Source organism: Eubalaena glacialis, chromosome 4 (genome assembly GCF_028564815.1).
Source record: "Eubalaena glacialis isolate mEubGla1 chromosome 4, mEubGla1.1.hap2.+ XY, whole genome shotgun sequence".
In the NCBI taxonomy this organism is placed as follows: Eukaryota; Metazoa; Chordata; class Mammalia; order Artiodactyla; family Balaenidae; genus Eubalaena; species Eubalaena glacialis.
This window is the reverse complement of record NC_083719.1, coordinates 186,157,859-186,171,728: the sequence shown is the minus strand read 5'-3', so window position 1 is coordinate 186,171,728 and position 13,870 is coordinate 186,157,859. Positions and strand designations below refer to the sequence as shown.

Below are 13,870 nucleotides of genomic sequence, written 5' to 3'. Positions count from 1 at the left end.
CCCGAACACATCAGCCAAGTACTGCAATCCTTTGACATGTCATCCCTCTCCCCACTGAGCACCCCAGCTTGTCCCCAGCTGGTGGTGATCCCATCCATCACAGTTTTCCTGAAAAGGAGGCAGCTCTGTGCAGCTGCCAACCTGGCAGCCCTGTGTCCGCATCCTTGAGAATTCCAGCGAGGGAGGAAGAAGCACGGAGCGAGTGCTACTGGTGAGCAGTGGGTCCAGTTCATTCGATCAGTCAATCAACAAATATTGAGCACTACTGTATTCCAGGCCTTGCTCCAAGGGTAGAGTCATGACCCAGAGAGACAAAGATCCCCGTTCCTGAGGATTTGGGGAGGTGACAATCAACAGGATAAATGGGTAACAGGTCAGAAGGAAGAGCATATGGGGGAATATGTGACTAGGAGTTGGCGGGAGGGGCAGGGGTTGGAGGGTCAGAGAAAGGCCTCTCTATGGAAGTGACTTATTTCTCTATTTGGCTGCGTCGGGTCTTGGTTGTGGCTCACGGGGTCTTTGTTGTGGCGCCCGGGCTCCAGAGCGTGTGGGCTTAGCTGCTCTGTGGAATGTGGGATCTTCCCGGACAAGGGATCGAACCTGCGTCCCCTGCATTGGCAGGCAGATTCGTAACCACTGTGCCACCAGGGAAGTCCCTGGAAGTGACCCCTGAGTAGAGACATGAAGGAGGTGAGGGCTCAAGTCTGTGAATACGGGGGCAGGAGTGGTCCAGGCAGGAGGACGTGCAAAGGCCCTGAGGCAGGACCGTGCCTGGTGGGTTAGGAGAAGAGCAGGCAGGCCGGTGTGGCTGGAGCCACATGAGCCAGGGCGAGAGAGGAGGTGGGTCTGGGGGGAGGACCACGCAGGTGCCTGCCTGGAAGGTGTGGTGAGGACTTTGGCTTTTACTTGAGGATGTTGGATTTGTTGGGAGGGAGGGATTGAGGGTAATTATTAATGAGCCCCCACCCTGCTGAGAAGTCCACTTGGGCTCTGGGGACAGTGATCCCTTAATCTGCTTATCGCCGGCCCAGGTGTTTGACGTAGGTGGTGTGGCCTGGGTCCAGGGCAGGAGACGGGGCCTTGCCCCACCCCCTGTGCCCTTTGAAGATTGTCCTTGGGCCCTGCCCCCCCCCCGGGTCAGGTCACCTGGGAGCACAGGTGAGCGGACACACACCTGTCTCCCCAGGTGGAAGCAGTGATGTTTACTTAGCCCCTCAGATTTGTTTTGGTTTTAATTTAAATGTGCAGAAAAGTATAACCCGCGACTCGGGGGCAAGTATCACAACAGGGCCGGCCGCTCCCAGTCACTTCCCCCACAAGGTAACCCCCATCCTGCCTTCATTGCCTCTGGCCTTGAAGGTCACTTGTGTCGTGTCCACGGTGTCTTCTGTCCCCTCCTGTCTGACTCAGACTCACCACGCTGCTGCGGGAATGATTGGTGCATCATTCTTTTTCATTGGCAGAGCGCGTGTCATTCTGTGAGGGCCAGAGAATGATTCAGTCCACTGCTGATGGGTGTTAGAGTTGTTTCCAGTGGGGGGCTATTGTGACTAAAGCTGCTAGGAACATTCTAGAAGCAGCCTTTGGTGAGCGGAGTTCTCATTTACCTTGGGCGTATACTTGCCAGAGACGGCAGGGTGTAGGGTGAGCCTCTGAGTCTCCTGGGGCTGCTGTAACCAGTCATCACCAACTGGATAGCTTGGGACAACCGGAATTTTTCCTTTCACCATCCGGAGGCCGGAAGTTCAAGATCAAGGTGTCCCAGGGCTGTGCTCCCTCTGGAGGGTCCAGGAGAGGGTCCTTCCTGCCTCTTCCAGCTTCTGGGAGCCCCAGGCATCCCTGGGCTGGTGGCCACATCCCTCCGATCTCTGCCTCTGTCTTCACACGGGTGTCTTCTCTCTGTCTCTCCTCTGTGTGTCTCTTACAAGGCACTTGTCACTGGATTTAGCGTCCATCTGGATACTCCAGAATGATCTTGAGACTCTTAATTACATCCTCAAAAATCCGTTTTCCAAAGAAAGTTCTGTTCACAGGTTCCAGGGGTTAGGGCGTGGACATTATTATTCAACCTTGTACACGAGTGTGTGTTCAGCTGTAGCAGAAACAGCCAAACTGTTTTCCCAGGTGGTCAAGCCATTGTAACCCTCAACTAACCCTCAGGATGTGAGACAGTCCAGGGGTTTTCAGCAGCCCTTCAACCGGCCTCGTCCTCCTGTGGGTGAGCCAGCTGGTACAGGGTCGGTGAGAGAGAAGTGCAGACAACAGAGGGGTGCTGTCTGCAGAGAATTCAAAACAGTAAGAAAAGCATCGCACCCCCCAGAGCTGGTACTCCACAAGGTTGTTGAATACAATATTTTGTGGGGTTGATGAAAGAACTGTCGTGATTACTATTGTTTTATTAACATAGACACAAGTTTCAAGCTTGCCCGTTTTCATTCTTCATCCTTTAATAAACATTGCCTCCTGCGGGAAGTCCATTTGGAGAATTCCCAGTTCTGGACCCTTGAGGACTCAGCTGTGAGTGCTTCCCTTGAGAGGCAGTTCCGTCTGTAATCACCGCGGTCTCTTCGGGCAGCGATCCAGTCTCTAAACAAATGGGCCCTGCGTGTTCCTACAGGGACACAGTAAATAATAAAACCCGAGAGCCAGGGATTGTAAAGACACCAAGATACAGATCTTGAGTCTCTCCGTTTCCGTTGTTGCATGTTCCGTTGCACCTGGAGTTTTTATTCGTGTTTAAAAGTAAAGCATCAAAGCAGCGTGGAATTTTTGCTGGGCAAGTAAGTGCAAATGCTAGTTCCACCTTCAACTGGGTTGCTGATTTTGAGTATCTTTAAAATTGCAATGTTTTCTTCTCTCTTTAAATGGTTCCATTGATTGTTACGTGACCATTACCGGAAACAATTGTTGCTGCTCGGAGGAAGGCATGCGGGAAATCGTGGCTCCTGTGGCCACAGGCCATCCTGTCTGCTAGAGTGGGCCCTGCATTGGCCTCTGCCCCGGCAGGAACCTCACCCCTGCAAACCGGTCCCGCTGGTTGGGGAGTAGATGGCAGGGTTGCCCCACAGAGCTCCGGGGAGGAAGAGGCCGGAGGCTCCCATTTCCAGACACTGAACACACTCCCACACTGCAGTGAGGCAGAGGGGACCATCTGGGGCCATCGGGGACCTGAAGCCCTTCGGGGCTGCAGGTAACACCCGAAACGCTGAATTCCTTCTCCCCCCGTCCTGCCACCAGGGGGCGCCCAGACCCCACGCCTCCCTCCAGAACTGCGCCCCACTCTGCCCCGCGGGAGGGGGCGTTGGGGAGATCCTCCAGCTTCAGCACTTGTTACAGAAGACAGGGCTAGGCCGGGGCCGCCCCAGGCACTGCTGGGTCCCAGGCATACAGTAGGTGCTCAATAAATACTCTTTGCACGAATGAACAGAAGGGCTAGGGAAGGAATCTGGAAGAGTGAGGTTCCCAAGGTCAGGGCCGGGAGGGGCTGAAAGGGTATACACAGATGGGGAAACTGAGGCCCAGAGAGGGGCAGGGCTTGGCCTGAGGTCACCCCCAAGGTCAGGGGCCGAGTCCATTGAGACCCACATGTCCAGCACCCGTTGCACACTCCCACCAACCCGCGCCCCAGAAGAAGACACAACCACGGATGGTACAGACGAGCAGGTTGTCCCAGATGACGGCGTGAGCCACCCCACTCAGGATGGGGAGGCAGAAGGGGAGGTTTTCTGCGTGACTATGTGACACCCCACTGACACTTCCAATCCACACATGATCTAGGCCTGCCCTCCTGGCTCTAGAATCTATGAGGAGACTACATCCAGGACACATGAGGACAGGGCACACGCTGAGGGTGGGGGCTCTGACCTGCCTGCTCTGCTCGGGGGTGGGGAGGGGGCCCCCTGAACGGCCTGAGAGGAATATGTGACCCCAAGGGGCATCGGGAGGGGGCTTGGAACCTTAGAAAGTCCCGCCTTCCCCCATCCTCTTATAATCCTCTTATATTCCCCGTCCTCACGGTCGCCCCAGGGTCAGACACGCTGGGAGGAGGTGGGGGCTGGACCAGGAGGAGGAGGGGATGAGGTGCACGTGATCCCGTGTGTTCAGGTGGTGACAACGTGGCTGTGGATCTGACTAACAGGGCATCCTGAAGTGTCTGCGGCCAAGTATGTGAAACTGGGGTGCCCTTGTTAAAAAAAAAAGTGCTTGTAAAAATTAAATAGGAATAAAAAAGGGGTGAACAGCAGTGTTGCCTGGAGGGAACCCTCCCGCCTCCCCCCGAATTGCGGAAGCTGTCAAGATTATCTCTGAACTTCCTGGTAGCCAGGGCAAAAGGGGAAATTGGTATGTTACAGTGCCTGGGTAGGCATGTTTTCTAGGGCGTCATGCCTGTTTGTAACAGTGTCTCTGAATACGTGAGGGTGCATGTGTTAAGTGGCAATGAGAAGGGAGAGACAGAGTGTCAGGGGGTTAAACAGTGGTGAGCTTCCTGGTAGCCAGGGCAAGAGGGGAAATGGATACATTACAAGGTCTCCTTAGGCATGTCTTCGTCGGGGTCATGCTTGTGTGTGACAGTGTGTTCCAGCAAATGAGTGTGAGACAAGGGGAATGAAAGCAGACACAGAGTCTCTGAGAGTAAAATAGCTATGAGTTTCCTGGCAGCCAGGGTGAGAGAGGAAATCAGAGCTAAAGAGTCCATTTAGTGTATCCTCACCAGTGCGTGCCTGCTTCCGACAGTGGATCTGACTGAGTGCAGGGGTGTCTGAGTGTGTGGTGGGGAGTCACTGAGCTGCAGGTGGGAGATAGTTCTGAGCTCCCTGGAAGCTATGGCAAGAGGGGAAATATGCTGACTTTGAGCCTGGTCAGCCGTGTGTGGCCGAGGTCTGGTCCAGGGGCTCAGAGGGGGCAGTGTCTGGCGGCCAGGCGCACGCGGCTGTCCTCGGCGGGGCTCCAGGGCCGGGCGTAGCCAGCATGGGGGAGCAGCAGCCAGTCCTGAGTGCCATCGGGGCTGATGAGGCGCCGGGCCGCCAGCAGGTAGTCCCGATGGAGGGCCAGCGGTGGGCAGGGGCAGTGGCTCGGCGCCCACACATACTCGAGGGCCCGCAGTGGCGAGCGGTTCTTGTAGATGAGCTGCACGTGCACCTCATATCGGGTCTCCTGGGCCTGCCGGACGCGGCCCAGCACGCGGGCCCGGAACACTGCGGGCAGGGTGGTGCTGAGCCCGGCTGGACGCTCCGCCCCGGGGCCCATCCACACACCCCTTGCCAGACGAGGGAACTGGGGGTCAGGTGGGGCATTGGGGGCCCTTGGGGACTGTGGTCAGCTGAGGCCGGGGGTAGGGGTCAGCTCAGGGATCAGTGAGGGGTTAAGAGTCAGATTAGGGCAAAGGATCAGATCAGGGAGTCAAATGAGGGTCAGGAGGGGTCAAGCTGAAGTCAGGTCAAGGAGTGAAAGGCAAAGTCAGACCAGGGTCAGAGGTCAGCTGGTTAGGGGTCAAGTTCAGGTCAATTAGGGGCCAGGTGAGGGATGGGGTCAAGGGCCTCTCACCAAAGTCGCTGCCGCAATAGTGGAGCAGCCGGTGGGCACGACCGCGGGTGTCAGGGCAGGGTGGGCAGGGGTCTGCGGAGGCAGTGCAGTCAGGGGCACAGGCCTTGCCTCCCTGCTCGCCCCCGCCCAGGCTGTCCCCAGCTCACCTGGGGTGGGGCCTGGGGTCCGTGGGGGGATAACAGTGGGGGCAGCGGGAGACTCAGGGGACTGAGGATCTACCTCCCGAGGCTGCGGCTGCCGCAGGGACCAACCCTGGGCCTGAGCCTCCGCCTGGAAGGGGCCATAGCGCTCCCGGGGGAGCCAGAACTCGAACTCAACGCCGGGGTTGGGCTCCTGCAGGAGGACCTGGGCGGCGGGGGTGGGGGTGTGTCACATACTAGGGAGCTGCCCTCGGACCTGATGGCCCAGCGTCCCCCGCCCCGACCCCTGCTTCCCAACGGATTCTTTAACCCCACACGCCCAGACGCCCTCTCAGAGGCCCGCCCCCACCTGCAGGAGCAGGTCTTCGGAGGTGGGCCCGGCGGCGCGCAGCGTCTCCTCTGACCCTGTGACGCGGGTGTAGACCACGCGGGTGCCCGCTGCCTCGTAGGTCCCGGGAGGGCTGACCGCCCAGTTCCCGTTGAACACGTAGCGCCCGTCGCCCCCCATCAGCGCTGCAAGGGAAGGGTCAGCCCGGTTTCCCCGGAAGCGGCCCCGCCCGCCTCCCGACCCTGTCGCCCCCCCCTCCCCGCTGGATTCGGGCGGCCAGCAGGGCGCCTCCTCCCTCGGACCCTGCGATACCCAGGTGGTTCCGGCTCCGGTGGGCGGCGCGGATGTGCCTGGCGCCCTCAGGGATCAGGGTCACGTTCCAGTACCCAGCGAAGGCACCTGGGCGGGAGGGAAGGAGGGCGTTGGGGAGCAGGTGGGGTGTATTTGAAGGATGATTTGAGGATTAAGTGGGATACTGCGGTAAGAAGGTTATCCAAGGCCCTGGTACTCCGAAAACGCTTCCTAAAGGATTGGAGTTACGATGATTATCACTTAAGTGCGGCAGCAAAAGAGTTAAACCCCGTCTGTTCTGGGAAGGGCGGGACAATCTGGCAATGACCAATCAGAATGATGAGCGAGGGGTGCTGGGCCGCAGACTGCCCAATCAGCGCGAGACGTCTTAAAGGGCCCGCTCTGGGAGAGCGCGAGGACGGGGAGGGCGGTCACCGGCATCCCGGAACACGCGCTGCACAAAGAGGCACGAGTCGTTGGCGCCGCCGCAGCGGCCGCAGCGGTCTTCGCGGGCATCCGAACCCAGCAAACCGTCACAGCCGGCGCTCTAAAGGGGTGGGGAGGGCACGCGCGCCGTCAAACGGCCCCTGCCGTCGAGGGGGCGGGGCCCATGGAAGAAGGCAGGACCAAGAACTAAAAGGATGGAACCTGGGGGGGCGGGCCCTAGTGGGAGGAGGCTGGGGATGAGGCCTAGCGATAGGTGGGGCAGGGGAGGTCGGGGACTCGGTAGGGGGCGGGGCCTAGGGAAGAGGGCGGGACCAGGAACTTAGTGAATGGGGTCTGGGGGCGGGGCCTGGAGGGAAGAGGCCGGGTGGAACCTAGAAGGGGCGGGGATGGGGGCGGGGCCTGGAGTTCTTACGAGGCAGCGGCCAGCCACGCAGAGTCCCTGGGTGCCCGGCCTGCAGGGGGTACCGTCCAGCACGCGGCCGAAGCTGTGATAGAAGTCGTGTCCCTCCGCCAGGCAGTTGAGGTCGCACTGGTTGGGTGCTGGGGATGGGAGGAGTCGGTGGGAGTGGGGGACATATCTGATTTCCAGCCCCCTTCCTGCCAGTCTCCCTTCAGGCAGCCATCCTCTTGGGCAGATGAGGCCCAGAGACTCAGCCAAAGCCACACATGGAGGCTGAGGCAGAGCCAGGACTGCAACTTAGGCATTCTGCTTCCCGTTCGCTGGGACTGTCCCAGGCAAGTATCCTGGGCCTGCACTCATTTGTTCATTCATTCATTCATGTTAAGTCCTAATATTAGGGGCCCACTATTAACATCATCACCCATTCTTCACTCACTCTTCCATACGTTCATTCCACAAACACTCATCGAGCACCTACTATTTTCCAGACAATGTTCTAGGTTCTGGGGTACAGAGGTGGGCAGAACTCACTCGGCACTTGGGCTCTGCACCCAGCAGGTGCCCCCAAAAAGGTATTTGTCCAGTTCTGACTGAGTCCTGCATAGCCTGGGTATGTTGCTGGCCCTCCCCGGGACTCAGTTTTCCCCTCTGCCTGGCAGTGGGGCATAATGGACAGTCTGACTACACCCCAGGCCCACAGACCTGATCCCTGCTCCCCCCGCTCAGGCTCACTCTGGCTCCCGACTCCCTGAGGCTGGCTGGCAGACCCAGCCTGGAATAGAGCCTGAGCTGGCCCTGGCGGGCCTCTGCGGGGGTGAAATCATGGCAAGTTTCCGCCAATTCTTAGGGTGAAGGAAAAAAAAACCTGTGAGGTTGACGGTTGGAACTTTCTCCATTCTAGGATTTTCTTATCTGTGTCTACCCCCACCGTGGCGTCTGAAGCTGCCTGTTTCCCTTAAATCTGGAGGCGCACTGCCCCAGGCACACAGTTATATAACTCGCTATTTTCAGCTCAGTGCGGCAATATTTCCTGCTACTGGTGTAAGTTTGAGAAATGTTGGCCTCTGGATACAGCTCCCAGTAAATCCTCAGCTTGGTGTTCGACCCTGTGCAGAATAGACCCTGCCTCCTTCTGCCCCTCTTCACAACTCACACTTGCTTTCCACCCTTCACTTCACCAACTCCTACATATCCCTCAAAGCCCCAGTGCCAATGCCCCCTTCTTGCACCCCTCCAAGTCCCCCTTCCTTCTTAGCAGCCACTTTTCCCTGCCAGCTCTGAGAGAGCTGGACTAACAGGAGCATAGGCTACTCACCACCATAGAAGGGCACCCATTGGTAGGTCTTCTGGGTGCCCAGGACAGGGTGGCCATTGTAGAGGGCGCATTGGAGGTCTCGGAAGGGCACGGCCCCTGGGGGACACTCCTGGGGATAGAGATTGCTGGAGCAGAGGCTGGGACAGCCCCGGGGATGCCCAGAGAATCTGGCATGGTGGCAAGCATATTTGGGGGCATGAGTGGGGAAGCAGGAGGGCTTCAGGGAGAACTCAGTCTGGGGGGTGGGTGGATAGAACTTACGGGCAGCTGGCAGAGGCGGTACTCGTGGGTGTCCCCCCAGCACAGCTCTTCCCTGGGAAACCTTCGAGGAGTAGGGTGGCCAGACTGCGGTCAGCACCTCCAGAAACCCTTCCCCAGAGCCAGCCTGCCCACCCATCCACCCCCGCTAACCCCACCCACATTCCAGCTGGATTAGCGGGATTAAAAGTCACAGCATGTGTGGGCAGGCCGAGGGTGCGGCCAGGGGCTGGGCCAGCCTGACAGGAGAGGAGGGGCAGGGACCCCCTCCCATCCCACCCAGACGAGTCCCAGGAGCCTCCTCACCGGACGCATTGCCGCCTGCGCACGGAGAGCCCTCGCCCGCAAGAGCTAGAACAGCGGCTCCAGGAACCCCATGGAGTCCACTCACCCGGACCCTACTTGGGGAGACAGAGGCAGAGTCAGCCTGGAAGGGAGGCTGGTGACCCCCACACTGCCAGCCGGGTTCCCATACCCGCTGCCCCCTGGGCTCATGTCCCCCTTTACCTGAGCGTTGACCCCCAAACCACAGTTCATGAGGGTCCACAGCAGGAGCAGGAGGTTCCGGAGGGGGCGGGGTCTGGGGGAGAGGAGGGGGCGCAGCAGTGGGGGGTCCAGCAGGCCAGGGGTTGCACCCCAGCTCTTCCCTGACTGGCTGTGTGATTTTGGACAGTAACTCAACCTCTCTGAGCCTCCCTTCTCATCTCTGAAAAATGAAGTCATAATAGAGCCCACCTAATAGGAGAGTTTTGAGGGGTTCATCAGATTAGGTGAGGAAAACGGGGGGCACAGAGCCCGGTCTGGAGAGAGAAAACTCAAATAATTATTATTGGTTGTTTACTGTCTATGATGCACGTAGTAGGTGCTTATTCAGCGTCTGATGATGGAAGGAATCATTCCAGGAGCGTGCACAGGTGTCTCCAGGGTCCTAGGGCCCTCCCTACTCTCCCCACCAACTTTGCTCCTACCTTCCGGTGTGGCCAGGGGCCAGGCGCTCCTCTTCCCTCCGCCTTAGTTTCCCCATCTGTGCAGTGGGGACCAGCTGGGCACAGTCCAGGATTCTATGGGACCTTGCAGAGGGTGTGGCTGGTGGTGGCTGGGTCTGGTGCCTGGCAGAGCTCCCCCCACCCCACCCCCGGGCGGGCCCCAGCCTCCAGGGCCCCCTCAGCTCCCAGACCTGCAGCAGCCAGGAGCTCCTGGATGGGGGGCGGGAGGGGGCAGGGTGACCTGGCCCTGGTCCAGTGAGTGCCTCATGGCCTCATGTGAAGAGGGTGTGGGATGGAGTCCCAGAGCCGCCTGCAGAGGGAAAGGGGCCGCCAATGAGGATGACGCAGGGAAGAGGGAGGCGGCTGTGTGGGGGTGGGGGAGAGGGTGGCTGGGAGGCTTTGTCTCCCTGGGCCTCAGTTTCCCCATCTGTCAGGGGAAGAATGAAGTCACTTGCCATCCCCACCTTCCCCATGACCATGGCATTGTTGGAGAAAGTGGCGGGCTAGGGCCAGGGAGCCCAGCGGTCAGCAGTGCCCAAAGGACACGCAGGCCATGCTGGAGGGCTCCAGTCCTGGAGGCCTTGGGCAGCGGATGGGGGGAGGCAGGGCCCCACTGGATGTTCTCGAGCAGCAGTGTCCCTGGTTATCAGGCTCTCCTGGCTCTGACATTCAAACCTGGGGCACCAAGGGTCTGGGGCCAAGGTGGCTCCAGATGCTGAGAACCTGGGGGACCACGGGGTGGGTCCCCCCCCTCTGACCAGAGCTGTGAGGCTGGCTGCAACTCTGAACCTCAGCCCTGGCTGGCCCAGGAAGCAGGAAGAAGTCCGGGTTGGAGAGCAGAGGTAGAGGGAGGGGGCTTGACCCTCGGACACCCGCTCCCCTCTTAGCACAGGCTTACGGGGTGGGGGGTCTAGGTGATGCAAAATGAGGGGCTTGAGGGATCACCATTCCCACTCTCCAGAGCCCCCTGCCCGAGGAGCAGGACACACCCCCCGTTTAGGCTGCAGTCCTGACCGTCGGTGTGATCTCAGGGCAAGCCACGCCTCTGGACCTCAGTTTCCCCAAGAGGAAGTGGGGATGAGCTTTCTCCCACCCTGGGGATTGCTGCCTCGCCACCCCCCAGCTTAGGGAGGGGGAGAAGACTACGCCCGGGTTAGTGGGGGGATAGGAAGAGGGACTTACCGGCTACGTAGAGCCCAGGCGGCGCGTCCAGGCTCCCCGGGCGGCCCGTGGGCGAGCGGAAGCGGCGGGGCCCGCGAGGAGGGGCGGGGGGAGCCCGGGGCGGCCCCTCCCACCCGGCCTCCCAGGGCGCGCCCCGGCCGGGGTCCAGAGGGGCGGCGGCGCCGTGCGCCCCCGCGCGGCCGTTGCGCGCCTGGGCGCCGATCTGCGGCAGGGGACTGCTCCGCACGCGCCGCGGCCCCCCAGAACTGCGGCCTGGTGTCCGACCGTCCGCGTGCCGGTGACCTTAGGAAGCCCAGGGCGGGGGAGCCACGCGGGGACTGACCGCCCTTACCCCCACCTCGGGGCTGCTATTCCGGGCGCCGCGCTCAGGGCCCGGGAATGTGAGCGAACCGAGGTCGCCCTGTTGAGGCTCCAGGAGGGCGCTGCCCTCTCCCCACCGACGCCCAGATCGCGTCCCCACGAAGGTTCCCTTTCCTGGCCACTACCCCTCCCCAAATCCCTCTCCCTACTCCTCCCTCAAAGTCACCCTACTCAGAAACCCGCGCGCCTGGGTTCCGGTCCTGGGGTTCCCGCCCCAGGTCCGGACCACCCCCAGCGCAGGGCCCCAGAGCACTGGGGAGAAGCTCAGTCCCAGGGGCCTGGCGTGGGGGGCGGAGAGCCCCCTCCCAGCCCGGTGCATTCCCGGGCGCTGCTGTCACCAGAGGACGCGCCCCACCCCGCCTCCCGCCCTCCCTGCCCGGCCCCAGGCTGCAAGCCGTGGCTTCGCATCTAGACCCGGGTCCAGAAGGTCCCCCTCCCACGCGACTGTGGCCCCACCCTCCCCGACCTCAAGTTCCCCATCCGGGCAGTGGGGCCGGCGGGGGTCTCCACAGCGACAATTCCAGGTGGATCTCAGCTCTTTGCGCGGACGGGCAAGGACAGGGTAACCCCAGGGCTCCCCACCACCAGACCTTTCCCCGGTTTAGCATCTGCGCGCCCCCCCGCCCACCCCTCATCCCCCGCCCAAGCAGGGACGCAGCAGGCAGGCGCCCTCCGCTGCTCGCCCCCTCCCCTGGCTCCTCGCTGTGGCCCCAGGATGCTGCCTGGCGAGTGGGTTGAGGAGATGGGGGCACCAAGGGGGGCGATGGGTGGACGGCTCTTCTGCTCCCTGGGCTCGGCCCAGTCTCAGCTTGAGTGCCCCCTTCTCTCGGGAGCCCGCAGTGGGGTGTTCCAGCCCCGACCACAAGGAGGGGGTACCGCCGGTCCAGCTCTGTCTGTCCTCCAGCCTGGAGCAGCTCAAGGCAGGGCCATCCAATGCCATTCATTCATCCAACACTTACTGAGCATTTACTTTGTGCCGCTACAGCTGTGAATCTGGCTAGTGAGGGGAGACAGTGCCCTACGAGGGCACCATGCTACCTTCCCATCAGGACGTTCTGCAGAAATAGCCCAAGCTCACTGCAGAGGGGGTGAGGGGCCAGGAAGGCCCTCACGCAGGAGGTCATTGCCGCAGGGAAGTGGGGGAAGGGCAGCCCAGTCTGCCTGGAACAGCACATGCAAAGGCCCTGAGGCTGGAAAAGGGAATAAGGGACAGTGGGAAGGTTGGGGTGGGTGGAGCCAGTAGCCAGCCTGGGGGTGGGGATGTGGCCAGAGAGGGGCCAGGGGGGTGGCAGCCATGGGAGGTGGGAGGGGGTGCTCTGGTTTGGGAACAGCTGCCTCTGGCTGCCATGGGGGCAGGACAGGGGACCTGGAAAGCAGTGGGCAGGCAGTGGCAGGCGTGCTGGGTCAGGGGCTGGGCTGGGGGCGTGGGGGGTGGGGAGGGCACTGGCTGGCTCCCAGCTGTTTGGGAGTGGAGTCTGCAGGCCTCGGGACAGATCCCATGGGGGAAGCACTGGGAGGAGGCAGGTGGGAGCTTGGGCTGAGCAGCCAGTGAGGGGAGGCGCCCCATTCCCTGCGGGAGGGGGAGGCACAAGTCCGGAGGTCACCTGACGATGGGTCCAGGGTGAGGCAAGGAGAGGCTGGGAGTCCAGGGGCCGCGTCTGGCTGGGGATGGACATGTGGGCATCCTTTGCACACAGGGGTGTTTAGAGTCATCGATGAGGTCATGGGGTGAGAGTGTGGACAGAACGGAGACTGGGGCCTGAGTGTCAGAGGCCGGGGTGGGCGTGGGGTCCCCCAAGGTCGCAAGAGGATGGGCTTCCGGGAGGAGGAGGGGCAGCCTGAGTGGGTAAGATGAGGATAGAGCATGGACCAGTGGCCAGCGGATCAGCATCAATGAAGGCAGTGACCTTGACAAGGTTCAGCCTGGGGGAACAGGGCTCGAGAGAGGATGGCAGGAGAGAGAGGGGGATGGTGAGGGCAGGCACCCGCTGCAGAGCAGCTACTGTGTGCTGAGCTGGGGCCTGGGGCCTGGGCGGCATCAGAAAGGAATCAGGCTTGGCCAGGAGCGCCACCAAGTGGACAATCTCATCCCCCGCCCCCCCCCCCATGTGCCTTATGCCCCAAGCCCCAGTTCACCGCGCTATGCAGGGTGTGCATACAGCAGGCAGTGTGCCCTGCAGGAAGGTATACAGAAGGCACTGTACCCTGCAAGGAGTGTATATACCAGGCATTGTGCTCTGCAAAGAATGCATACAGCAGGCGCTGTGTCCTGCATGGAGCATATACAGCAGGCATTATGCTTTGCAGGCAATGTATGCAGCAGGCACTGCATCCTAGACATGCATATAGTAGACACTTGGCCCTGCAGTACAGTAGGTACTGCACCCTGCAAGGAATGCATTTAGTAGACATTGAACCTCCCAAGGAGTGTATACAACAGTCAATGTAGCCTATAGAAAGTGTATACAGAAGTCACTGCACCCTGCAGGGAGGGTATACAGAAGGCACTATGTCCCACAAGGAGTGCATACAGCAGGCACCATGCTCTACAGAGAATGTCTACAGCAGGCATTGTGCTCTGCAGTGAGTGTATACAGCAGGCACTGAGTCCTGTAGAAA

General features: G+C 60.6%; 1 protein-coding gene across 1 annotated transcript; it reads right to left on the bottom strand.

Annotated features, from left to right (window-relative positions):
- Positions 1-4,863: 4,863 nt before the first annotated feature.
- ADAMTSL5 (ADAMTS like 5) lies at positions 4,864-12,927 on the bottom strand. Its single transcript, XM_061189078.1, has 17 exons — positions 12,856-12,927; positions 12,618-12,761; positions 11,880-11,973; positions 10,892-11,173; positions 9,901-10,072; positions 9,692-9,793; positions 9,231-9,303; positions 9,030-9,121; positions 8,727-8,787; positions 8,466-8,574; positions 7,163-7,290; positions 6,739-6,850; positions 6,325-6,411; positions 6,034-6,197; positions 5,691-5,889; positions 5,545-5,616; positions 4,864-5,195 (listed from the first exon to the last, which is right to left on the bottom strand). The coding sequence occupies exons 1-17, from the start codon at positions 12,925-12,927 to the stop codon at positions 4,894-4,896; spliced, it is 2,265 nt and encodes a 754-aa protein (XP_061045061.1). The 3' UTR covers positions 4,864-4,893.
- Between the last annotated feature and the right edge of the window lie 943 nt (positions 12,928-13,870).